General features: G+C 44.7%; 1 protein-coding gene across 3 annotated transcripts in view; it reads left to right on the top strand.

Annotated features, from left to right (window-relative positions):
• Positions 1 to 26,425, top strand: part of cap1 (CAP, adenylate cyclase-associated protein 1 (yeast)) — a 60,144-nt gene extending 33,719 nt beyond the window's left edge. For all 3 annotated transcript variants that reach the window (XM_085962556.1, XM_085962555.1, XM_085962557.1), the window contains exons 8-13: positions 1,945 to 2,113; positions 8,067 to 8,239; positions 11,364 to 11,487; positions 12,550 to 12,632; positions 20,457 to 20,597; positions 24,067 to 26,425. In XM_085962556.1, coding sequence (XP_085818682.1) covers positions 1,945 to 2,113; positions 8,067 to 8,239; positions 11,364 to 11,487; positions 12,550 to 12,632; positions 20,457 to 20,597; positions 24,067 to 24,150 — 774 coding nt within the window. In that variant the 3' untranslated portion in view covers positions 24,151 to 26,425. The remainder of the gene's footprint in view (positions 1 to 1,944; positions 2,114 to 8,066; positions 8,240 to 11,363; positions 11,488 to 12,549; positions 12,633 to 20,456; positions 20,598 to 24,066) is intronic.
• The last annotated feature ends 492 nt before the right edge of the window (positions 26,426 to 26,917 follow it).

Below are 26,917 nucleotides of genomic sequence, written 5' to 3'. Positions count from 1 at the left end.
ACACACACACACACACACCTAATGCCTTTATTCTGGTAGATCTGTGCAGAAAAAAGAACAAATTTGTATATATATAGCACCTTATTGCCTCAGGATGGCACAAAGCACTTTATAATTGCTTGTGTAGTCAAGCGCAGCAGCTCATTTGTATACAGCAAGGCCCCATAAACAACAAAATAGGATAAATATTTAAAGCAGAAGAGGATACAAAGCTATGGGAAGAGAACAGGGCAGTCGGGTTACATTTGGATTGTTCCAGCAAAAAACCTGGCACTGCCATAATGGGCCAAATGGCCTACTTCTGTGCTGTAAACGTCTGTGGTATGGTTCTGTGGAGAGTGGTTTATTAATCGTAGGGCCCAAGGCTGTTCAATTTTGCTCAGTGTACCCCATGGTTGTCACTGGAAATGACTCATAATCAGTAATGGGTCTCATCGCTATTGTTAATATGTGATGTTATACAATTGGCTATTTTTGGATGTGCTGTAACAGGAACTTGCACTGCAATTGCACCATCTGCTGTTTCTACTGTACAGTGTTTAAAAACTTCAACTAACCCCAACCCTGATATATTGCAAAAGCCCCGTTCACTGCACTCACTTCCTTAGAAATTTTACAGAAATTCAAATACGCATTAGATAAGGGGCTTCCGTTATGAGGGGAAATGAGATGAGCTGAGGCTCTTTGCATGAGAACAGGAGGAGATCTGATAAGTATTTAGTTATGAAGAGCTTTGATAAATAAGGAAAAACTGTTTCCGCTGGTCGGTGAATTGGTAACTTAGAGGGCATAAATTGACTGAGTGCAGCGAGAGGATTTGTTTTGATGCAGAGGTTTTAGAACATGGAATGTCCCATCAAAAATGGTGGAAGCAGAGTATGTAATAGGTTTTAAAAGGGAAAACAAAAATTTCAAGGTAGGGCATTAAGTGGATAGGCCTTTCAGAAGGGACTTGGTGCGAATGACCCCATTGCCTCTGTCTGTGCCATAAATTTCAATGATTCTAATTGCTCATTGTTTCCAAACAACTTTGTAACTATAGGGTAGCTCTTAGCAAGGATTCATCTTGAGCCTCTTTGTACTGCATCTTCGACAGTTCCAGCAAGTCTTTCATTATAAAGGGAGACCTGTAACCGATACTTGCAATCATCTCTTTTCTGGTTTCTTGTAAGATTTATAACTTTATTGAAAGAAAATCATAGGTTAGCTGCTCAAAACTTGGAAGAAAATGTCAGTATTATTTAGCCTGCTTTATTTTGGCAGCAGTCAACTTCTCCCTCTCCCCACCCCCAACCCATGTGACCAAATTGTGAAATTTAAGCAGTGAGGGCAAAGCCACATACAGGAAACTTTTTTTTTATCCGGCACCGACGGGATCAGTTTATCAAAAAGTCCTGATTACAGAGTTATAGTTAAAAGGTACGAGAGCCCCGTACACAGCAACAGGTGCAAGCAGCCTGGCCTGTTGCTTAGCAACAAGTGCAGGAACCCCCGATTACACAGCGAAGAATCAAGAAACGGCCACTAATGAAGGAAAACTTAACTCAACCTACTCCTGAATTTTGCCGGTTAACCGAGATTTCCGGTTGTTTGGGTGCCGGTAAATCGAGAGTTTCCTGTACTTGACTGGTGAGCCAGTATGTAATTACTGCATCTTAGCACAAATATCCTGCAAATGTCTCCATCTTGTGTGAATTTGAGAGGTCAAAGAAAATAATGAACAGTAGATTTTTAATTACGTTGTGTTTTCTCTTGGACCCTTTTGGAAACGTCTTTTGCGCACTGAGTGCAGTGAATTGCTGAAATTGGTATCTCCTTGTACCTGGAGTTATTTTTTAAATATTCCACATCGTCATAGCGGCATTGTTCATAGACATGCACTTTTATCATAACCTATGGTTTTGAACAGTGCTTAACTTTTTTTTTCCATTTTCGTTTTTCAAGGGTCCTAAAGCAACAGCATCTTCTGGTCCTGTACCACCTTCATCAGGAGGCGCTCCCCCTCCTCCTCCTGGATCACTTCTGCCTCCAGTGGCTGCTTCCATGGTGGACACGACTAGTTCACGATCAGCTCTATTTGCTGATCTTAACACGGGATCAGGAGTTACAAGTAGTAAGTAATACACTGTGCGTTGGCGTTTATTGTTGGTACTTAATCTGAAATCACCACCCTAATGTAAATGGACCACAGTAGCTATAAATTCTGTATTTATTTCTGAGCTCTACAGTTGGACCATAAACAGGATAGACTGCTCAAATGTAATCTTAGCTTTAGGGTTTTCCTTTCTTTGAGAGAGGAGAGGAATAGTAATTAGGATTTATTTGGAACAAAGCTTATTGGTGAGTTCATGTACTTTTCTTTATATTAAAAAAATGTGGTATCCATTAGCTTTAAGGGATGTGAAATGGACATGTAGCCCTGCATCAAGTAAGCATCCATTTGAACAATATACGAAGTTGGAATACCCTTGTTATCCTTTTCCTCATCCTTCTTCTCTCTCTTTTCCCCCCCCCCCCCCGGGTTAGAACGAAAACTAAAGGAGAGATTGTGGGAGTAGGTTGCAAAATCCCAATATTTTTTAGTTTATTAAAACTGATAACTCAACACTTTGTTTAATCACCAAAACACATTGGGCCAGAAATTCGCGGCCAAAGGCGTGAGTGCGCTCGGGGTACTCACGCATCTGGCCGTTGGAAATGCCGGCGTTCAGCATGAACAGCGCATGCGGGGAACGCCGGCATTTCCAGACCTCGAGCGCGTGCGACTGCACAGGCAGCGCTTGCGCAGTGAACTTCGTAGATTTCATTCATGAAATCCGTGAGGGTAAGTCCTCAGAAGTTACACTTAAAAAAAGCAAGTGTAAAGTGGTTCATTGGCTGCGGAGGAAGAAACATTTTATTGTGGAGCTTCTGAAATGCACTATTTTTGTTTGGGAAAGGGAGGGAAGTTATTTTAAGAAATTTTAAGTAAGTTTTAAAGTTAAAATTTTTTTTTTTTTTTTTAAAAAGGGTTTTCAGAACGGTAGGTAGAAGGAGCAATTGTGGCTGTGTGAATGGAATGTGAGAATGAGTTATGTATGTATGTCCACATATATTCCTTTACGTATATGTATGTATGTTTTATATTCCTTTACTAATGTGTATGAATGTATGTTTTTAATTATGATTTTCAAATAAGTTACTTTCTCTGAAAGTCATAATTAAATAATACATTCATACACATAAGTAAAGGAATATATACATAACACGCAAAGGAATATATACAGACATACATACTTTCAGAAGCTCCACAATAAGAAATATCTTCCTCCGCAGCCTCTGGAGCAACTGTACCCATGCTTTTTTCATGTGTAAGTTGTAAGGACTTGACCTCACTGAAAGCAGTAATGAAAGCGGCGAATTATACTGCGCACGCGCTGCCTGTGCAGTCGCACGCGTTCTGCCTCTGAACCCCTTCGTTCAGAGGACAGGAAATGCCGGTTTTCCCCAAAAGCACTGTGCATGCTGAAAACCGGCATTTCATCCGGCCAGATGCGTAAGTACCCCGACCGTACTCGCGCAGTTGGAAGGGAATTACTGGGCCAACATTTTACATGTCAATAAAATGAAAAATTTAACAATTGCACGACTTGCCCCCTCGCATCTGCGACTGAGGGTCCGAGGAGATGCATTGCGCAAGAGGTCATCATCGTACGTATCCTCACACTGTTCCCTTTGGGGAACTGTATGAAGTGGTGGAAGGATTTATGGCCGTGATTAACGCTCATTTCGTGACCGTAACCATCTTTGAACCAGCCATTAGGGTGGTTAGTCCTATGGCGGGAGGGTTTTACGGGCTCCCACAACCCATCTGAGGGGGGGGGGCCCACCAACACCCACGGACGCAAGTATCCCGCTGGATGTCCACCCAGAATTTAAAGTTGGAGCTCCGACTCCACTTGCCGGGACTGTCTGGAGTGGGGTTCAAAACCCTACTCCTTCTGGCCCAGCGGCGGGGATGCTTACTGCTACGCAAAAGGCCCACTCCGCACAAAAGGTGACACCCATACGTTTCCTGCGCCTTTTCCCTCCCCGTGACTGGAGCCCTATGCTGCCATTTCACGTTGCTAATCGGATTGGGCCTTTGTCATAGCGGTAGGATCCCCGCCGCTGGGCCAGATCAGGGTAGGGTTTCGAACCCCGCTCCAGACAGTCCCGGCAAGTGGAGTCGGAGCTCCGGCTCTAAATTCTGGGTTGACATCCAGTGGGATATTTGCGTCCGTGGGTTTGGGTGGCCCCCCCTCCTTGTATAGCTTGTGGGAGCCCGTAAAACCCTCCCGCCATAGGACTAACCGCCCTAATGGCTGGTTCAAAGATGGTTACGGTCACGGAATGAGCGTTAATCATGACCATAAATCCTTCCACCACTTCATACAGTTCCCCAAAGGGAACAGTGTGAAGACACGTATGACGACGACATTGCTAAATAAATAAATGGAATTTAAAAAATTCTTTTAGGGCTTTTAAAAGTCTTTAAATTGCTTTAATTCTCTTTATTTTGAGTAATCTGAAGTAGTTTTAATGTAAACATTTTAAAAAGTTTATAAAAGTTACCAAAATCTTCAAAAAACTTCCAAAAACCTATTTAAACTGCTGCTTTGCATGTAAAAATGCCTAGCAGCTTGACAGAAACATTGGGGGCGTGTCCAGTGAAACTGAGACCTCAAGGGGCGTGTCTCACTTACACTGCACGCTCCTGGCTTCGTGCTGGCTGCACTCCTGGGCGGCGTGACGTCATACGCTACCCGGGATTCTTCTTTTTCATTCACCAAGTCCAGGCGTCCCTGGAGCTGATCGTCAGTAGCGTGGGGTAAGTGTAAATACGGGGCTTGCACGCGCTGCAAGCCCCGTTCTGGAATTTCTGGGCCATTGTTTCTTTATACCATGCAAGTTTTTAAAAAGCTAGGTGGATAAGTGCCCTGAAGGCTTGGTAGTACACTGCTTGGTGTTGTACAGAACTGTATACAACAGCTTCCAGGTTTGATGGCCTGTTGGATCAGCTGCTTGCAGCCAGGGTGAGGATGAAGGCTCTATAGTTGGCCACATCCTCCAAACCAGAGATGGGGAGGAAACCTACGTATGTTCATGCTTCTAATCACTAACTAATAATCCCTGCATGAAAGTGTATATGTGAACAAGATTGTGATCAGAGTTCGGCAGCTTTCTGACATACATTCAAGGCTTGTACTTCAACAACAACTTGTATTTATATAGTGCCTTTAATGTGGCAAAACGTCCCAAGGTGCTGCACAGGAGTATTTTAAGACAAAAAAATTTGACCCTGAGCCACACAAGGAGAAATTAGGGCAGGTGACCAAAAGCTTGGTCAAAGAGGTAGGTTTTAAAGAGTGCCTTAAAGGAGGAAAGAGGTAGTGAGGCGGAGAGGTTTAGGCGGGGAATTCCAGAGCTTGGGGCCGAGGCAGCTGAAGGCACGGCCACCAAAGGTTGAGCGATTTATAATCGGATGCTCAAGAGGGCAGAATTAGAGGAGCGCAGATATCTTAGGGTGGGGGTTTGTGGGGCTGAAGGAGATTACTGAGATGGGAAGGGGCGAGGCCATGGAGGGATCTGAAAACAAGGATGAGAATTTTGAAATTGAGGCGCTGCTTAACTGGGAGCCAATGTAGCTCAGCGAGCACAGGGGTGATGGGCGAACGGAACTTTGTGCAAGTTAGGACACGGGCAGCCGAGTTTTGGATGACCTCAAGTTTACGTAGGGTAGAATGTGGGAGGCCAGCCTGGAGTGCGTTGGAGTAGTCAAGTCTAGAGGTAGCAAAGGCATGGATGAGGGTTTCAGCAGCGGATGAGCTGAGGCAAGGACGGAGACGGGCGATGTTACGGAGGTGGAAGTAGGTGGTGTTTGTTATGCTGCGGATGTGTGGTCAGAAGCTCATTTCAGGGTCTAATATGACACCAAGGTTGTGAACGGGTGTGGTTTAGCCTTAGACAGATGTTAGGGAGAGGGATGAAGTCAGTGACGAGGGAACAGAGATTGTGGCGAGGACCGAAAACAATGGCTTCAATCTTCCCAATATTTATTTGGAGAAAATTTCTGCTCATCTAGAATTGGATGTCGGACAAGCAGTCTGACAATTTAGAGACCGTGGAGGGGCCAAGAGAAGTGGCGGTGAGGTAGAGCTGGGTGTCGTCCAATGTTTTCAGATGATGTCGCCAAGGGGCAACATGTAGATGAGAAATAGGAGGGGGCCAAGGATAGATCCTTGGGGGACACCAGAGGTAATGAGAAGAGAAGCCGTTGCAGGTGATTCTCTGGTTCCGATTAGATAGATAAGAATGGAACCAGGCGAGTGCAGTCCCACCCAGCTGGACGACGGCGGAGAGGCGTTGGAGAAGGATGGAGTGGTCAACCTTGCCAAAGGCTGCAGACAAGTCAAGAAGGACGAGGGGGGATAGTTTACCTTTGTCACAGTCACAAAGGATGTCATTTGTGGCTTTGATGAGAGCCATTTCGGTACTGTGGCAGGGGCAGAAACCTGATTGGAGGGATTCAAACATGGAATTGCAGGAAAGAAGGGCACAGATTTTGGACGCGACAACACGTTCAAGGACTTTGAAGAGGAAAGGGAGGTTGGAGATGGGGCAGTAGTTTGTAAGGACGGAGGGATCAAGGGTTGGTTTTTTGAGAGGGGTGATGACAGCAGATTTGAGGGAGAGAGGGACAGTACCTGAGGAGAGAGAACCATTAACAATATCCGCTAACATGGGAGCCAGAAAAGGAAGTTGGGTGGTCAGCAGTTTGGTGGGAATAGGGTCGAGGGAGCAGGAGGTGGGTCTCGTGGACAAGATGAGCGCAGAGTGGTCATGAGGGGAGATCGGAGAGAAACTGGAGAAAGATGTGAGTTCAGGGCTAGGGCAGAGGGGAACCTTGGAGGCCCAGTGGGCTAGGGGAAGGAAGGGAAGTGGCAGAGGCAGCTGAACGGATGGTCTCAGTCTTGGAGACAAAGAAGTCCATGAGCTCCTCACACTTGTTATCGGAGGTGAGGATGGAGGAGACAGGGGAGAGGGATTTAAGAAGACGGTTAGCAGTAGAGAATAGGAGCCGGGGTTTATCTTTGCATTCCAGAATGATTCTGGAATAGTGAGCAACTTTGGCAGACGAGAGCAGGGCCCGATGATGCTTTCTGATCCAGCCAGATCTGGCGGTGAATGGTTAATCCAGTTGTCTGCCATATCCGTTCAAGTCTGCATCCCTAAGGGAGTGAAGATGAGAAAATGAAAAGTGGATAGTTCTGCTAGCACCCATTGAACAAGACCCTGACATAAACTGCTACATTCAGGAGAGAAGCAGTAAGGTAGAAGATTCTATTTGGTCCAATAAGGACAAAGCAAATTTGAAAATATTTGCAGAATTTATTTTGCATGAGTTACTCTTTATTAGAAATTGTCAGTCACTTGAAAACAGAAATGGATTGACACACTTTCACTTGGACCTCTGTTTGAACCGAGTGCAGACCAATGGGGGGGGGAGAAACACTCCAGTAGGGATCCACAAAGTTGGTACGAAGATGCTGCACATATATAACTAATACAGGAAATGAGAATAGCACACGTGCAGCAGAGCAGGGTGTCCAAATTGCAGCCCGTTGACCATGAGTGCCTCCCCTGAGCCCTGGAAATCTGGCTCATGGAGGCAACCTAACTCATCCTATTTGTGTTTTTATATTCATTGGTTTGTTGAATTTCTTGTAGCCAGGAGATTTGGAAAAGGGTATTTTTAGTGTTAGTGCCTCATCGGTAGATAAATCCTAAATTGAGATACCAAGATCTCTTCGTATCTGCAACTTGAGATCTATGCAAATAGAAAACATGGATTTAAACTTTGTGCGTGGTCCATGAGGCTCCATGGTTGTACACATACATGGCCTCAAGACAACAAATCCGAATACCCCTGTAGTACAGGGTGCTCGTCCGCAAATGGGGTTAAGATGCATAGGGCTGGAGATGAACTAAGATGTCAAGAAAAATATATCTTGGATTATGCTGTAAACCTCTGTTCATTAATTCAGGACTGAAGCACGTGTCGGAAAGCAATAAAACTCACAAGAACCCGGTGTTGAGAAACCCAAGTGCCCCTACCCATACTGGTCCAAAGCCATTCAAAGCAGCTGCTCCGTCACTGAAGCCATCAGCCAAGAAAGAGCCGCCCATGCTAGAATTGGAAGGAAAGAAATGGAGAGTGGTGAGTCTTAAAGTTAAACTGAATTATAATCTTTTCTGGGATAATAGGTTGTATGATTTCAGAACAATTGCACAATCACCCCTGATGATCTAGTGGGTAAAGGCCAAATGTGCCATAAAGCCATGTATACCAGAGAGTTCTTGGTTCACTGCCTGGTATTCGCTGAGATAGCTGATTGCAGCTGGAACAGCAGTTAGACCTCCAGTTAGCCTCGGCACCCTTGAACTTAGTGAGGGAGCAATTAGTCAGTATTGTGCCCCAATAGCTGTTCCTGTGATCCCTGGTGCAAAGTGCATATCTGGATGTCGGTGGAGCGTATTACAGGGCTGGGGTGGCGTACAAAGATGGGGAGGGGCAAGGTCTTGGCGGGATTTCAAAAACAAGGATGAGAATATTAAATTTGAGGTATTGGGGGACCTGGAATGCGATGTCAACACAGAGAAGGGTAATGGGCAAACGGGACTTGGAGCAGGATAGACTATTGAGCAGCAGGGTTTTGGAGGAACTGATGTTTATTGAGGACAGGAGGCTAGCCAGAAGGTTGTTCGAGTACATAGAAACATAGAAGATAGGAGCAGGAGTAGGCCATTCGGCCCCTCGAGCCTGCTCCGCCATTCAATGAGATCATGGCTGATCATCCAAATTCAGTACCCTGTCCCTGCCTTCTCCCCATATCCCTTGATCCCTTTAGCCTTAAGAAATATATCTAACTCCTTCTTGAATATATTTAATGAATTGGCCTCCACTGCCTTCTGTGGTAGGGAATTCCATAGGTTCACCACTCTCTCTGGGTGAAGAAATTCCTCCTTATCTCTGTCCTAAATGGCTTACCCCTTATCCTTAGACTGTGACCCCTGGTTCTGGACTCCCCGGCCATCGGGAACATCCTTCCTGCATCTAGTCTGTCTAGTCCTGTTAGAATGTTATAAGTTTCAATGAGATCCCATCTCATTCTTCTAAACTCCAGTGAGTATAAGCCCAATCTCTCCTCATATGTCATTCCTGTCATTCCTGCCATCCCAGGTATCAGTCTGGTGAATCTTCGCTGCACTCCCTCCATGGCAAGGACATCCTTCCTCAGATAAGGTGACCAAAACTGCACACAATACTCAAGGTGTGGTCTCACCAAGGCCCTGTACAACTGCAGCAAGACATCCTTGTTCCTGTACTCGAACCCTCTCGCTACGAAGGCCAGCATACCATTTGCCTTCTTAACCGCCTGCTGCACCTGCATGCTTACCTTCAGCGACTGGTGCACAAGGACACCCAGGTCTCGTTGCACTTCCCCTTCTCCCAATCCATTGCCGTTCAGATAATTGCCTTCCTGTTTTTGCCACCAAAGTGGATAACCTCGCATTTATCCACATTATACTGCATCTGCCATGCTTCTGCCCAATCACCCAACCTGTCCAAATCATACTGGAGTTTCTCGGCATCCTCCTCACAGCACACACTCCAGCTTTGTGTCGTCTGCAAACTTGGAGATATTACATCTAGTTCCCTCATCTAGATCATAGTGACTGCCTGCCACTCTGAAAAAGACCCATTTATTCCAACTCTTTGCTTCCTGTCTGCCAACCAGTTCTCTATCCAAGTCAGTACCTTGCCCCCAATCCCATGTGCCTTAACTTTGCATGCTAATCTCTTATGCGGGACCTTATCGAAAGCCTTCTGAAAATCCAAATACACCACATCCACTGGTTCTCCCTTATCTATTCTACCAGTTACATCCTCAAAAAATTCCAGTAGATTAGTCAAGCACGATTTACCTTTTGTAAATCCATGTTGACTTTGTCCGATCCTGTCACTGCTTTCCAAGTGCTCTGCTATTACATCTTTTATAATGGACTCTAGCATTTTCCCCACTACCGATGTCCGGCTTACCGGTCTATAATTCCCCGTTTTCTCTCTACCACCTTTTTTGAATAGTGGGGTAACATTAGCTACCCTCCAATCCATGGGAACTGTTCGAGTCTATCGAATTTTGGAAGATGACCAGTAATTGAGTCTGAGGTGACAGTGGCATGAATGAGGCAGCAGATGGGCTGAAGTAGGGGCCATATGTAAAGTTAAAAACAAGCCTGAAAGCCAGTTAAGGTTTAATTCCTGATGGTTTGCTTATCTGAGCTGGGGTGACAGAGAAGGCCACTAGGTTCAAGTGGAAAAATTGGCCAGGGCCCCTGTGCCTGATCATCCAGAGACCCTCCAGCTGGAAGTTTGCATCTATGGAAGACTGGTGACTATAGGATCCGCCTCAGCTGTGATGTCCTCATTGACGATCACTGTCCAGACTTGTACTTGAATAATGGCCACTTGGATGAGATACTGGAGAGTGACTGGCAGTGTGGAACTGTATCTCAGGAGATACAGTAAGGAGCTATTGGGAATGGAGGGTAGAAAAACAAAGGAGGGCAATGTTGCAAACAGTTGGACAGCATTTGTGGATTTGTTGGTTGGGGGGTGCAGGGGGAAGGAGGAGTTGGGATCTTCTGGTAATCCTCAGCTCTGCATCTTACAGATGTGTTCTTTTGGCAGTTTTTCTCCGCAACTAGTCACATTTTTCATTTCAGAAGTACCTTAGTTGAACACTGGAAGGTTGACCAGCAATTTAACGAGCATTCATGAATGGGCTACTTAATTAATGACTAACCAAACCATCCTCCAGTACATGGGATCATTTTCAAATGTGCTCCCACACCACCTTTTAGTTATATGAAAGCTTTACATTACAGGAAACTTTGTGATATCCGGCACCGACGGGACCGAGCTGTTGCCGATCTATCAAAACTGCCGGACAAACCAGCATTAATGTTGAAGCATACGGAGATTTGCAGCTCCGTATCTGGCAACAAACACTGTTGCTTAGCAACAGCTTCTAAACAGTCGACCGTACCTTGGAAGCATCTCTGTAGCTTAGCAACAGTTTCAGAAAGACTTTCCAGAGCCTGACTGTTGGGGGAAAAAAAGCCACGAGAAGAAAAAAAACGAACAAAATGGCTCCTGATTTCTGCCGGTGGATCGAGGTTTCCGGACGTACAACCTCCGGATAAACCAAAGTTTCCTGTAGTAATCATCAAGACAGCTAATGAAAAATAAAATGTCTAAGATTGTTCTCTGCTTGTAGGAAAACCATGAGAATGCTAATAACCTGGAGATTCCGAACACACAGTTGAAGCAAGTTGCATATGTGTACAAGTGTGCACACAGCACCCTTACCATCAAAGGCAAGATCAACTCCATCATTGTTGGTAAGCAGAAATGAGCAAAGATTCAAGCTGTTTTTTAAAAGCCTTAAATTTGTGTTTTTCCCAACATTGGAACTGCTTTAGCTCAACAGTCATAAAAATTCTGATGGCTTGGTCTACTTTCCTTTCATCAGGCGAGCAAATTAATAGACTAAGTCTGTTTAATGGTGACTTGTCTCTCAAATTCAGTTTGTTCATTGGCTATTGCCGTATCTCTGGTTAAATCCGGATAGACCTTTGGTAGCTTTTTTTTTTAAAAACTTCAAAATTATTATTTATCTTCTCTGGGCTTTCTCTCACTGCCCTCGGAAGGAAAGGCCTTCCCCCTGGGCATGCTGTAATGCACCACTAGGGGTTGCACCGCTGCAGACTGTGGTGACTTCTCCCTCATTTCCCCCTCATTGTAGGGAAGCACCTGGTCTCGGCTGTGGGTTATGAGAAACTCATTGTGTGCAAAAAAAAAAAAAAAAAAAAAACTGGTAATTTTGGAGTAAATTTATGTCTCAATTTGTGTCATTTTGTCCACTCTTTTTTAATTTTCAAATTTAATCTGATGAGATAGTAAGCTTGCGTATAATTTCTTATATATTTATATAAAACACTAATTGTCACGTTTACTTCAGTCTGCATGCCACTCAATACATACTGAAGTTTATTTTTGCATCTAATCCAAAGCCTATAAATTGGAGTATAATGCCAACATACATAGTGGCCACCTTGGTGACAGAAGGCCCGATACCTCAGCAAGTTCGTCCAATGGGTAACTGAGCCGCACTGATGTGGAAGGTTCTAGGTTCATTCCTAGCCACCTGGTGAATTAGCTGACCTTGGCCAATGCACCTGTAGGGGTGCTACAATTGACCAGAGCTTTATTAATGGGATCAATAATATAATCAATGTTTAAAGAAGAATAAAGTCCTTTGTAACAGTATCTATTCCTGACCACATTGTGTAAGCGTCTTGGAGAAGACTCAGTAAATGCAAATGCTAGTGGGATTTCATAGTATTTGTAATGATGCAGCTTTCTACACCCCGACACTGATCCTGTTGCTTTTTGTTTTACAGATAACTGTAAGAAATTGGGCCTAATTTTTGATGATGTTGTTGGAATTGTGGAGGTCATTAATTCGAAGGATGTGAAAATTCAGGTAATTGAAACCGGGGAGGAGAAAAATAACCCACTGAGCAACCTGATCTGAAAGAAATAACAGCAAGCAAGTGTTCAGCTAACACATGCAGAGAGTATGAAGCTAATGAAGGGAGGCCATTGTGCTAATATGTGGTAGCCAGAGTTATGGTGACAAATTAAACCAAGGGTACTACATCTTGGACACTTGACTGGTTCCCTAGGCACCAGCGCCCTTCTGCTACTTTTTTTTATTCGTTTATGGGATGTGGGCGTCGCTGGCAAGGCCAGCATTTATTGCCCATCCCTAATTGCCCTTGAGAAGGTGGTGGTGAGCCGCCGCCTTGAACCGCTGCAGTCCGGGTGGTGAAGGTACTCCCACAGTGCTGTTAGGGAGGGAGTTCCAGGATTTTGACCCAGCGACGATGAAGGATCGGCGATATATTTCCAAGTCAGGATGGTGTGTGACTTGGACGGGAACTTGGAGGTGGTGGTGTTCCCATGCACCTGCTGCCCTTGTCCTTCTAGGTGGAAGAGGTCGCAGGTTTGGGAGGTGCTGCTGAAGAAGCCTTGGCCAGTTGCCGCAGTGCATCTTGTAGATGGTACACACTGCAGCCACAGTACATGGTGATGGAAGGAGTGAATGTTTAAGGTGGTGAATGGGGTGCCAATCAAGCGGGCTGCTTTGTCCTGGATGGTGTCAAGCTTCTTGTGTTGTTGGAGCTGCACTCATCCAGGCAAGTGAAGAGTATTCCATCACACTCCTTACTTGTACCTTGTAGATGGTAGGAAGGCTTTGGGAGTCAGAAGGTGAGCCACTCACTGCAGAATACCCAGCCTCTGACCTTCTCTTGTTACCACAGTATTTATGTAGCTGGTCCAGTTAAGTTTCTGGTCAATGGTGACCCCCCCCCCCCAGGATGTTGATGGTGGGGGATTCGGCGATGGTAATGCTGTTGAATGTCAAGGGGAGGTGGTTAGACTCTCACTTGTTGGAGATAGTCATTGCCTGGCACTTGTGTGGCACGAATGTTGCCTGCCACTTATCGGGCATGCTGGCATGAACTGCTTCATTATCTGAGGAGTTGTGAATGGCGCTGAACACTGCAAGTCATCAGCGAACATCCCCATTTCTGACCTTATGTTGGAGGGCAGGTTGCTGATGAAGCAGCTGAAGATGGTTGGGCCTAGGATACTGCCCTGAGGAACTCCTGCAGCGATGCCCTGGGGCTGTGATGATTGCACAAGTGGCTATTCACATGAACCTAGATAGGGAACTGGGCTATCGCAGGGGAAACCAATTCGGTCCCTGTTCTTGCCTGATATTTTCGCATGTACTTTACAGCACAGGGTCACCAAATAATAGAGAGGAGCAGGAACCCAGGCAGATTTTTGACCTCCTCATCCAGGAGCTATCAGGCCAATTTTGTCCTAAGTGCCCAGCAAAGGTCAGCTAGTTTTTATGACTCCGTGGTTGAACCTGAGGTTGTTCTGGTCTTCGTGTCATGTAGCTACTAAGCCATCTTGAAGATTGATTTGCCGACTTAGCTTTAGAAATTGAAGAGTGTGTACTTTCCACTTACATTAAGCAACAATCTCCAGTACATTAACTGTGATTATTGCTTGCCACTTGGGAAAATTAGAAATGCCAATAAATACTAGTTTCCTTTCACTGTTTTGACCGCTAAGTGAATAGAATTTTGCAGAATTAGCTGTATGATCCTCATAGTGGCTCTGAGAAAATATGGTATTAAATGTACAGCTCTGGTTTAATCCTGGTCTGTGGTGGGTTAAATTATCCTAGCCTATACCTAAAGAAGGGGGGGGGGGGGGGGGGAAATCATCCAGGTTCTTATTCGTGATCCCTGCTAGAAAGTGCATGTACAGATATTGGGTGATGATGAGATCAGACTACACTGTGATCCCCATGTCGCCAAATGACCTGCTACCACTAGCATGAAGAATGACCACGACTCGTGCCAAAGGGTGTTTCTGGAAATGCAGATCAGTTTGAGTCATTATCTTAATGGATGAGGGAAAGAAAAGAAAGCAGATGAAACGAATCATTATCCAGGTAATACTTCCGTTATATGGCCTAGCGTGATCACTTCATGGATTTTTCAGTCCTGAAAAGAAATCTTCAGTGACGTGCAGTCTATAACTCTCATGAGAAGAATCCCTTCCTTAGGCAGTGAAACAGACAAGAAAATGTCTCGCAAGCTTTCAACACAGGAAAAGAACCATTGTAAGAACAGCAAGTTTACAATTTTCAAGGATGGGTGACCTAATTTGTCCAACAGCAGCAACTTGTATTTATATAGCGCCTTTAACATCGTAAAATGTCCCAAGGTGCTTCACAGGAGTATTATAAGACAAAAAAATTTGACCCCGAGCCACATTAGGAAAAATTAGGGCAGATGACCAAATGTTTGGTCAAAGAGGTAGGTTTTAAGGAGTGTCTTAAAGGAGGAAAGAGAGGCGGAGAGGTTTAGGGAGGGAATTCCAGAGCTTGAGGCCTAGGCAACAGAAGGCACGGCCACCAATGGTTGAGCGATTTATAATCAGGGATGCTCAAGAGGGCAGAATTAGAGGAGCGCAGATATCTTGGGGGTGGGGGTGATTGTGGGGCTGAAGGAGATTACAGCGATAGGGAGGGGCGAGGCCATGGAGGGATCTGAAAACAAGGATGAGAATTTTGAAATTGAGGTGTTGCTTATCCGGGAGCCAATGTCGGTCAGCGAGCACAGGGGTGATGGGTGTACGGGACTTGGTGCAAGTTAGGACACGGACAGCCGAGTTTTGGAGGACCTCAAATATACGTTGGGTAGAACGTGGGAGGCCAGCCAGGAGTGCGATGGAGTAGTCAAGTCTAGAGGTAACAAAGGCATGGATGAGGGTTTCAGCAGCGGATAAGCTGAGGCAAGGGCGGAGATGGGCGATGTTACGGAGGTGGAAATAGGCGGTCCTAGTTATGCTGCGGATATGTGGTCGGAAGCTCATTTCAGGGCCACATATGACACCAAGGTTGTGAACCGGTGTGGTTCAGCTTTAGACAGATGTTAGGGAGAGGGATGAAGTCAGTGACGAAGGAACAGAGATTGTGGCGAGGACCGAAAACAATGGCTTCAGTCTTCCCAATATTTAATTGGAGAAAATTTCTGCTCATCCAGAACTGGATGTCTGACAAGCAGTCTGACAATTTAGAGACCGTGGCGGGGTCGAGAGAAGTGGTGGTGAGGTAGAACTGGGTGTCGTCAGAGTACATGTGGAAACTGACGCTGTGTTTTCGGATGATGTTGCCAAGAGGCAGCATGTAGATGAGAAATAGGAGGGGGCCAAGGATACATCCTTGGGGGACACCAGAGGTAACGATGCAGGAGTGGGAAGAGAAGCCATTCTCTGGCTATGATTAGATAGATAAGAATGGAACTAGGCGAGTGCAGTCCCACCCAACTGGACAACGGTGGAGAGGCGTTGGAGGAGGATGGAGTGGTCAAGCATGTCAAAGGCTGCAAACAAGTCAAGAAGGACGAGGAGGGATAGTTTACCTTTGTCACAGTCACAAAGGATGTCATTTGTGACTGATGAGAGCCGTTTCAGTACTGTGGCAGGGGCGGAATCCTGATTAAAGGGATTCAGACATGGAGTTGTGGGAAAGATGGGCATGGATTTTGGAGGCGACAACACGTTCAAGGACTTTGGAGAGGAAAGGGAGGTTGGAGATGGGGCGGTAGTTTGCAAGGACGGAGTGGGTCAAGGGTTGGTTTTTTGAGGAGAGGGGTGATGACGGCAGATTTGATGGAGAGGGGGACAGTACCTGAGGAGAGAGAACTGTAACAATGTCAGCTAACATGGGAGCCAAAGAAAGAAGTTGGGTGGTGAGCAGTTTGGTGGGAATCGAGTTGTGGGAGCAGGAAGTGGATCTCATGGACAAGATGAGCGTGGAGAGGTCATGAGGGGAGATCGGAGAGATACTGAAGATGTGAGGCTAGGGCAGGGGGGAACCTTAGAGGAAGTTTGACCCAGTGGGCTAGGTAAAGGAAGGGAAGTGACAGGCAGCTGAATGGATGGTCTCAATCTTGGAGACAAAGAAGTCCTTGAGCTCCTCACACTTGTTGGCGGAGGTGAGGGTGGAGGAGATAGGGGAGATGGGTTTAAGAAGACGGTTAACTGTAGTGAATAGAAGCCAGGGTTTATCTTTGCATTCCAGTATGATTCTGGAATAGTGAGCAATTTTGGTAGACGAGCAGGACCCGATAATGCTTTGTGGTCCAGCCAGATATGGCGGTGAATGGCTAAACCAGTTGTCCGCCATATCCGTTCAAGTCTGCGTCCCTTGGACTTGAGGGAATTGTTTTAATAGGGACTAGTGCATCAAAAGTGGTGGTGAGGGTGTAGTTGAGCAGATCGGTAGCTGCAGAAATGTCATGGTGAATGGAGGGCCAAAGGCTGGACAGTTGGGATTTTGTACGTGCAGTTGTAAGTGAGTTGGAAGAGCTTTTTTTCCAGGGGTGGACATAGAAGGAAGTAGGATTGGTGGTGGGGGGGAGCGAAGGGGGATGTGGGTGGAGAGCGATATGAGGAAGTGGTCAGAGATGGCCTTATCTACGATTGACACAATGGGAGTAGCAAGGCCACGAGAGATGGCATGGTCAAGGGGGTGGCTGTGAACATGGGTTGGAGAGTTCACATGGAGGGAGAGATTAAGGGAGTATAGGAGGCTAGTGAACTCGGAGGAGAGAGAGCATGATGAATTAAAATGGAGGTTGAAATCACCGAGGATGAAAAGTCGCTTGGTGCAGAGGCTAAGGGAGGAAAGCAGTGAACATATCTCGGCAATAAAAATTTTTATGGTACTTGTGTGGGCGGTAGAGAACGAGAATTTTAAATGAGAGGGGTGAAATAAGGTGAGATGCTCAAAGGAGGGGAAATGCTGGAGGAGTAGTGGGTCCGACCATGGTGTGATTTGGTGATGGGAGCCACACCACCACCACGGTGGTCTGGGCGGGGCAAGTGGTGGAAGGTATAGACAGGCAGGGAGGCTTCATTTAAGGGTAATGTGTCATCCTCAGCCAAGTTTCCGTCTGGGCCATTATGTCGATGCAATCATCCACGATAAGCTCGTGGATGGCAAGGGCCTTGTTCACAAATGAACGAACATTTTGGAGGGAGATGCGGAGAGGGTCAGTGATGGCTGACCCACTGCTAGCAACCACAGGGTCAGCGCTGGGAGGGATGGGGAGAAGATTGGCAAGATTAACCCCCAGCGGGCGTGCTGGGCGGGAAGGTCAGCGAGAGAGTAGGATGGGACAGTTGGGGTTGCTGCTCCTGAGGAGGCAGCAATGAGTGCCATGGTGGGCCTTTCAGAGGATGCCAAGAGAGGCACAGAGGGAAGCTGTAGGCTTATCTAAGAGGGAGTCAAGCCTGGGACGGTGGCAGGAGAGTCGGAAGGTTGAAGAGTAATGAAGGATTGGGGCAGGGATTTGGGAGGTCAGAGTATCCAAGAGAGGAGAGATGACAGGAGAGTGCGGTCAGGGAAGGATAGAGAGAAAAAGAGGGGAGAAAAAAGTGGAAATAGAAGTGAATGGCTCGGGTCCGGAGTGGCAGCCAAAGTGTGCATGCAAATAAACATGGAAAAGCTCAGGTTACATAGGCCTGGTTATGTAGTAATTAATGGGATACAGATTTCTTGGTAGTAATAGGGAATAGGTTGGAGACAGATCAGAGTCAAAGTCAGAGGTCCCATGAAGGGACAAACCCAACGCAGACAAGATGGAGCATCGACGAACCAGTGTCTAAATTCGGAGACAGGTGTAGCAGGCGAGTGAAGTCCAGAAGCTATTTGAGGGTAGAGGATGGAGGTTATTGCCGTAGGAATGAGAATCGGTAGCGGTGCAGAAAAATTATGGCAAAATTGACGCAAGTTGGAGGTCACTGTAGAGCTAAAGCCGCAGAGGAAATGTAAAACGACAAGCCAGTGACCAGCAAAGCTGGAAAACGAGTCAAACGAGTCACCAGACAGCAGTGAAACAGCATCTGCTAGCCAGAAGCCAACAAAGGGTGTAATCCAGTGTAGACCCGTGCAGAAGTATAGTGGTGTAATCCAGTGTAGTCCAAAGCAGAAACGTCGTCGAGATGTCCAGGAGTTTCAAAACCAATTTGAGAAAAGAATTCAGCAGCTTAAAACTTGAAGCGACTGAGTAGCAGAGTGTAATCACAGCAGCTGAGTCAAACAATGTAGTCAGAAGAGCAGCGTAGTCCTGACGGCAGAGGAATCCAGGTGACCGGGAAATTTCAGCAGAGTTCCAGCAGTTGAAAAGAGCTCAGTGAGAACAAAGACAAGCCGGGTCAGGGGACGGGCAGTGGGCTCTGCAGGGGTAGCTTTAAACTTGTAGTTTGGGCTAAAATGCATTCACTATCAGAGCTCTAGGGTATCTTAAGCAATGGAAAGGAAGGAAATTGGGGGAAGAAAGGGCACAGGATGGCAATGGATAACCAGGGGTACAGGAGCAGAGCAGCTCAGTAAGGAGCTGCCAGCCCAGGAGCCATCTTGAACATAGGCCAAAGAGTTGGGTAAGAAAATGTAATTTAGGTTCCATTAATTATAAGCAAGCTGTAATATTAATATAATATATATCAATTACAGATTTCAAATGTAACTTTACTCTTGTATTATGAATAGCCTGATCTCTAAAGATCATTACAAGTTAGTTGTAATTGCCAATTTAAAAATTTGGTTTTTTTCCAGCTTTTTTGTGTTTTTTAAAAAAAAAATGGGAAAAATCAAACCCCAAAAACTCAGCTAAATTCAGAGTAAGTTGGTTTTATTTTGAACATCATTAAAACTCAAGAAAGGAAACAAGGCACTTTTTTATTTGGGGGGGGGGGGGCGGGGGTATAAATGGTAAGACTGTTCATCACATAGTTCACAGACATCATTTTTATGGGGCTGACCATCAGGTTCACACTTAACCCATTGATTTTAAAGTTAAATTGAAGAACATGCGTTTATTGCTGTATATATGTGTGTATTATATATATATAAAAATTGCGAGAGATTACGCAAAGGGGAACGGCCACATTTGTGGGCAACAGTTGCGATTTTGCTTGAAGCAACAATGCCTTTTCTGACCTGCATCATTCTTCAACCTTAGGTTTTAGGGGACTATTGGTGGTAACTGTCAGTGCACTGCTGTCTTTGCTCCATGCCTAACTAAGGATGGAATACTGACATTTTCTGCAGTATAAAGAATGTCCAGTAATACCTAAAGATGATACAAATGTTTTTTGTATTGAAAATCACATCGAGATGTGTGCACATCACATCCGTGACACTAATGTGTGTACAGCACATAATGCGTGCTGACATCACTGACCTGATGCACAAGCATCTCTGGATCTGATATTTGGTAAGGAACCAAGGTGAAAATTCAGGTGGGGTTTGCCCCCTCAAATTGGGGAGGAAATTGTTTTTACTAATTCACTGCCTGTGTCGAGCAATTTATTAATGGAAATTGGTACAAACTGATTTCAATGACCTCTACAGATTTTTTCAGGTTTGTTGGAAGTCTTATAATCTTCCAATCGTCAAAGTGCGAAAAAAGGTCCCTTTTCAATTAAATTAGGTTGATGCATAATTAAACTGTGCTATGTTTCCTTAATTTAGTTTTCCAAGCTATATCACTAACTTTTAGACACACAATGCAGAAATTGATGAATCTGGTTTGTGTTTCTTAGTTTAACATTTTCCAATAGGCAGCCACTCTTCTGAATTGTTTCTCATTCAGATGCTTGCTGTATGTGCAAAGTCCATATCCAAAGTGGTTCTCTAATTTTTTTTCTGCAGGTGTTGGGTAAAGTGCCAACTATATCCATCAATAAGACTGATGGCTGCCATATCTACCTAAGTAAGGATTCCCTCAGTTGTGAGATTGTCAGTGCCAAGTCCTCTGAGATGAACGTCTTGGTTCCCATCAAGGATGATTTTGTAAGTACAGTTCTTCACTTTTTTTACATACACACAATTCTGTAGGGAGGAAGAGGATGAACCAATGGCCGACAGTGAGCCATTAAGTGTGCAACAGTAATCAGTTTACTTGCCCTTGCGTTTTTCTTTCCGTCCCTGTGATGTGTACCCCAGGCGTGATTTAGAAATAGCCAGTGTAGAACAGGTGTTCAAGCTTTTTATCTTTGGAGATCGTGCAGATTCCTACTGTGGAGCATTGGGGGCTACGCATCAAAATGTAATCCATGTTCTCGTTAATTTACATACATCTCCGGTTGCTGATTCTAAGAGATCTTGGCATTCTGATTTAGGACTTGTCCACTAATCAGGCCAGAGCCTTTTCCAAAATTCCAGGTCCTCAAAATTACAACAGGACAAACCAACCAGGGTTGTCTGGATTTCAACAGCCAGATTGCCTCAGAAGGCCACATATGGCCCACATGCTGCAGTTTGATGTAGAACATTAGCACACAAACATGCAGCAGAATTGGCTGTCTGCAAGTGAGGCATGGTAAGAGGATATTACTGCTTGCCTCCTACTGTAACTGATATTCAGACAATATTATGCAGTTAGGTAGAAGTGTTGAATGATCGCATGTCTTTATTAAACATCCACAGTGTTTCATCATTAGTCAGAAATTCAAAGTAGGACTGCTTCTGCAGTTGACCCACAGTGAAGAACAACAAACTACTCAAAGGGAGGGCAGGTTCCTGGAACATACATTGCCTGAGGATTGGAAAGCAGGCTAACAGAATCGACCTTTAAAAAGGGGCACAGGTCTGACCCATTAACTACAGGCTGTTGAGTCTAACATCTGTTGAGTAAAGTATTGGAAGGCATCCTGAAAAGATGGGATAATGAACACCCAGCTATATCTATGGTATCATAAGGAATAGAATACAAATCCCAGAAAGTGATGACCAGTATAAGGCACCGGTACAGCTGCCCTGGAGGCAGTAGGTGAAAAGGCAACCAAACTGATTCTTAGCTTATGGAATATGAACTATGAGGTTGAAAAGCCTGGAATTGTTTACTGTGGAGGAGAGAAGGTTCAGGGGAGATATTCAAGTATTGAAGTACCTTAAGGGAACAGATGAATTGAACCCTGGTAATGTGTTTGAGGTTTCTGCAAGCTCCAGAACTGGGAATAACAACAGAAAATGCTGGAAACACTCAGTAGGTCAGGCAGCGTCTGTGGAGAGAGAAAGAGTTAACGTTTCAGGTCTGTGACCCTTCGTCGGAGATGTAACAGATTTTAAGCAGGTGCAGAGGCAGGGAAAGGGGGAGGAAAGAACAAAAGGGGCAGTCTATAATAGGGTGGAAGGCAGGAGTAGTTAAATGTTGCAAATGGGATGGCAGAATCATCAATAGCTGCCGCCTGAAAAAATGGGCCGAGGTTATAGTCTGAAATTGTTGAACTCAGTGTTGAGTTCAGAAGGCTGTAAAGTGCATAATAGAAAGATGAGGTGCTGTTCCTCGAGCTTACATTGCGCTTCGTTGAAATAGTATAAGAGGCCGAGGTCAATGTGGGCGAGGAGTGGAGAATTAAAGTGATAAGTGACTGGAAGCTCGGGGTCACCCTTATGGGCTGAAAGGAGGTGTTCTGCAAAGCGGTCTCCCAACGTGAGCAGCGCATACAGTATACTAAATTGCAAGTAGTACAAGTAAATCGCTGTTTCACCTAGGAGTGTTTGGGGTGCTAGACAGTGGGAAGGGAGGAGGTGAAAGAGCAGGTGTTGCATCTTCTGTGCTTGCATGGGGAGGGATGCTGCTGTTGGGGGTGATTGAGGAGTGGACTAGGGTGCTGTGGAGGGAGCGGTCCCTTTGGAATGCTGAAAGGGGAGGGGGAAGATGTGTTTGGTAGTGGGATCACGCTGGAGATGGCGGAGGATGATCCGTTGAATGTGGAGGCTGGTGGGGTGAAAGGCAAGGACAAGGGGGAACCCTATTGTGGTTCTGGGAGGGAGGGGAAGGGGCGAGTGCAGAAGTGCGGGAAATTGAATGGACACGGTCGAGGGCCGTGTCAACCATGGTAGAGGGGAATCCTCGGTTGAAGAAAAATGAAGACCTATCAGAAACACTAGTATGGAAGGTAGCATTGTCGGAACAGATGCGGCAGAAACTGGGAGAATTGAATGGAGTCCTTAAAGGAAGCGGGGTGAGAGGAAGTGTAGTCCAGGTAGCTGTGGGAGTCAATGAGCTTATATTGGATTTTGTCGATTGTCTCCATTTCTGGGGATAGGCTGAGAAGTCGAGGAAGGGAAGAGGCGGAGATGGACCATGTGAAGGTGAAGAAAGGGTGGAAATTGGAAGCAAAGTGAATTAAATTTTCTGGTTCAGGGCGAGAGCAGGAAACGGCACCAATACAGTCATCAATGTACCAGAAAAAGAGGTGAGGGAGGGGACCCGAGTAGGACTGGAACAAAGAATGTTCCACAAATCCCAAGAAAAGGCAGGCATAGCTCGGGCCCATGTGGGTTCCCGTAGCAACACCTTTAATTTGGAGGAAGTGAGTGGAGTCAAAGGAGAAGTTGTTCAATGTGAGAACAAGTTCAGCCAGGCAGAGGAGGGTGTTGGTGGATGGGGACTAGTTGGGCCTCTGTTCAAGGAAGAAGCGGAGCGCCTTCAGGCCGTCCTGGTGGGGGATGGAGGTGTAGAGGGATTGGACATCCATAGTGAAAAGGAGATGGTTGGGGCCAGGAATCTGTTAAAGTGGCGGAGGGCGTCGAAAGAGTCACAAATGTAGGTGGGAAGAGATTGGACAAGGGGAGAAAAACTAGTGTCGAGATAGGAAGAAATCCGTTCCGTGGGGCAAGAACAGGTTGAAACGATGGGGCAGCCGTTTGTGGATCTTGGGAAGGAGGTAGAGGCGGGCTGTGCAGGGTTGGGGAACTGAGATTGACGGCCATGGAGGGAAGATCTCCATAACTGGGAACATGGGCTCAAACATAAGAGGGTAGATGAATATGTGGAACAGACTTCCTAGGGAAGCAGATGGTGTGGAAAAATGTAGGGAGCATCAAATACATATTTGAGTGGGCAATTAATGGGTATTGGGATTTTGGGCTGGCCAGATGGATGAAAGTCCTGTCCTTTACTTTTCCTTTGTTTCTACAACGGGACTTGGCATAATAGTGTGGTTAAACTCCACCCATAATAACCTGGTCCCCAACTGTGAAACACCTTGGAGTGTTTGGTTGCATTAACAGCAGGTCAAAACATCCTGAAAATGAATCTAAATGACCGTGAGCATGACTGGCTTCTCATCACCCCTACATTATCTGTGTTCTGAGCCAAATGAGATGCCGTGATGATGCTATCACTGGCTATAAAGTAGAAAATATTCAGATCCTAGGCATGATTATTGCTGATCTTTATCAAAATGCATGTAATAAAAAGAAAATTCTATTATTTTATAACAACTGTTCACTTTTTGGTTTTCTTTAATAGGTTGAGTACCCTATCCCAGAACAATTCAAGACTGTCTGGAATGGGCAGAAACTGGTGACTACAGTAACAGAAATATCCGGTTAAGTGTATGGATCCTGGGGGCGTTTACCTACAGGCATGGTCTTAATGTCGTTGCTAGTAATGATCAGCCTGATTAATCTGTAGAAGCAACAAGCTAACTTTCTGCACATTCTACTCTTAAACTTGTCCTATCACTCCTCACGAGAGGTACTTAATCTGCTACAGCATATACCTCAAAAGTACTGGGATTACCAGTATAAAATGGCCTAAAGTAGCTGGATTAGAGCATGATGGCTGGTCTCTGAGATTCTAGCAGTATGAATACATATTCATGAATCTGTGGGAGTAGAACAGTGTTAAGAGATGGAAACATTTGGAGAGAGCTCTTATGAGTATATTGCACCAGAATGCAATTTTACTAAAGACTAACATTGCTGAGCTCTTATTGAGGGTGGGTGAGGTGAGGGGTTTTTCTTCCTCCTTTTTCTCACCCTTGCTTAAAGAAATTATTTCTACAATTTGCAATGCATAGATACCATTCTAATCTTGAAGATCTGCCAGCGAGGCATAGGGGAGTTCTGATATGCAATTACAATTTTGACTTTTTAATTTCTTCTAACTCTGTGCCTCTTGCTTTGATTAATTTGGCTTTGGGGACTGCTCTGTGGAACAGCCGCTTTTAGTTTTAAGTTCTGGGTGAAACAGTTATTCACTGCACTGCTGGCATTGTTTTTACCCTTGAAACCATGTAGCCTTTTTTACACTGATCAATGTGCACAATTGTAATACATCCATGGTGAGAACTTCTTCTACGAACCAGACAAAAAATTGTGGGTGAAAGGATGAGATCCTGAATTTCTTATTTTTATGCAATTAGCTCTCCAATCTTGTGGACCTGGTTTTGAAAGTATGAAAACTGATTTAAAGTGTATCAGTCTAATTTCCTGCAGAACTTGGATGTGGGCAGTGATAGATTATTTTGTGGACTTTCTCTGAAGCATTCCATGCCTTCCAAACTCAAATGAGCATTTCGAATGAAAATGCATCCTCTAACTTTATCATTTCTCACAATCTTAATCCATCTCGTACTTTACCAATGTGGCTTCACGAGTTGTACTTCTACAGTTTGCTTGGCCTGAATTTTATTTCTAGCATAATAGTTGTGAGCTGAAGTTGGGACCCTGATGTGGTTTGTCCTCAGTTGTGGCTAAAATAATTAAAATATTGGAACTTTGATGTACTTTTTCTCAGGGTCCAGTTCCTGCTGAATTGTGTACAGCACCTGTTCAGAATATAGCTGATGCAATGCATTCCCTGAGTTTTGGGGCCTGCTTTCAGAGAGGGTCCTTCACCTATAAAGTTCAGTTTAGAAATCATTCCATAGCCCCAAAGGGTTAAATTACTTTGATTCCTCTCTAACGTGTTAATTTACTCCAGTGTTTCAGTCGATGAATTAAATATGGCTATTTTGTTTCTGGATATTAACATTTCAGCGCTGGTTGCACTATGTACGAGTCATTTTTTTTTCTTTCAGAATCTTTTCAATTTAAAATAAATTCCACTCAGTAGAAATCATTGCCGAGTAGTTACTTCACACATTCAATTTTTTAGTGCTTCTGTTTTCATGATATTCTGTGCATTAGCTTTAGGTGCATTTTGCTTCATTTCAATTTTTATTTTGAAAATATCAATATTGTACTGTACTGTACTAACGGGTGGGGCAGTAGTTGGGGCCTAATATGGTGTATATTATGATTTCTGAATGGGCCACTGAACTCTGCTGTGATTCCGGTGTATTTACATGTCCGAGTTCTGTGGGGATATGTTGGGAGATACTTGCAGTCCTTGTAAGTTTGCGAATTTGTGGCGAGAATTTACCAGACGCAATAAATATATACCGTGATTATAAATGGCTACACTTGGGTTACAAGGTTGCTACAGCAAATTATTTCAAATTATAAACTGGGAAGATTGAAACAGCTAACTTGAGATTAATGTAATTGCCTTGAACTCATGAGTTGTCATTTATTTTATATGAAATGTACAATACAGGGAGTTTTTACATTTAAAATGAACTTGCTCAGTGAGCAGTTCCTGTGCTCTTAACAAGTTATTACCCATCTATCAGACAAGATATCTATCGTGCAACTAGCTGTAGTGTGATAACTTACTGTATTGTATGTTCTAAACCTGATATCAATGTTTCAATATCAATCTGCATAATTTCAATAATGTACAAGAGGGATCAAACTCAGTTCTTGCTACTTGTGGTTACTATGCTATCTTATGTACATCAGGAATTAAACTGCAAAATAAAATTTGCCAACTTGCTTATAAAGTGTCTCAATTTTTCCATGATTGCCATTTTCTTCAGTTGTTCTGCAAGGCTACAGATCAGTGGCCATGGGTAAAGCTAAAATGCATCAAAATCCCTGAGCTAAAATTGGGTGCTGCTTTATCTGATTAGAACTGGTCAACTTCTAACTGAATTAAGTAAAGCAGTTGTTGGTTTTGGTAGCACTTGATGTCTGAACAGAATTCTGAGGACTTCATGGATTTTTAGGAACTAGTTTCTGTTTTCCTCAAGACTTCCATCCCATTAGACTGGGCTGCGTTTGTCTCTAGATCATGAGTGAAAGGACACATTTAGTTCCTGCATCAGAAAAACATACTGGCTGTGCTTTTCTACGCCTGCACTGTCAGCCTGCGATTTTCAGACAGTTAAAATGAATAGATGGAAAATCACAAGCTGTCATTCTCAAGGGTTCTGAAGGCACTTTCCTTCTTCCTTAACCTCTGCGATATCGTGGGTTAGCAAAAAGCTTGAAAC

This window comes from Somniosus microcephalus, chromosome 20 (assembly GCF_052327205.1).
Source record: "Somniosus microcephalus isolate GS21.2 chromosome 20, FLI_Smic_1.0, whole genome shotgun sequence".
Taxonomy (NCBI): Eukaryota; Metazoa; Chordata; class Chondrichthyes; order Squaliformes; family Somniosidae; genus Somniosus; species Somniosus microcephalus.
The sequence above is the reverse complement of the archived record's forward strand: the minus strand, read 5'-3'. Positions and strand labels throughout refer to the sequence as shown.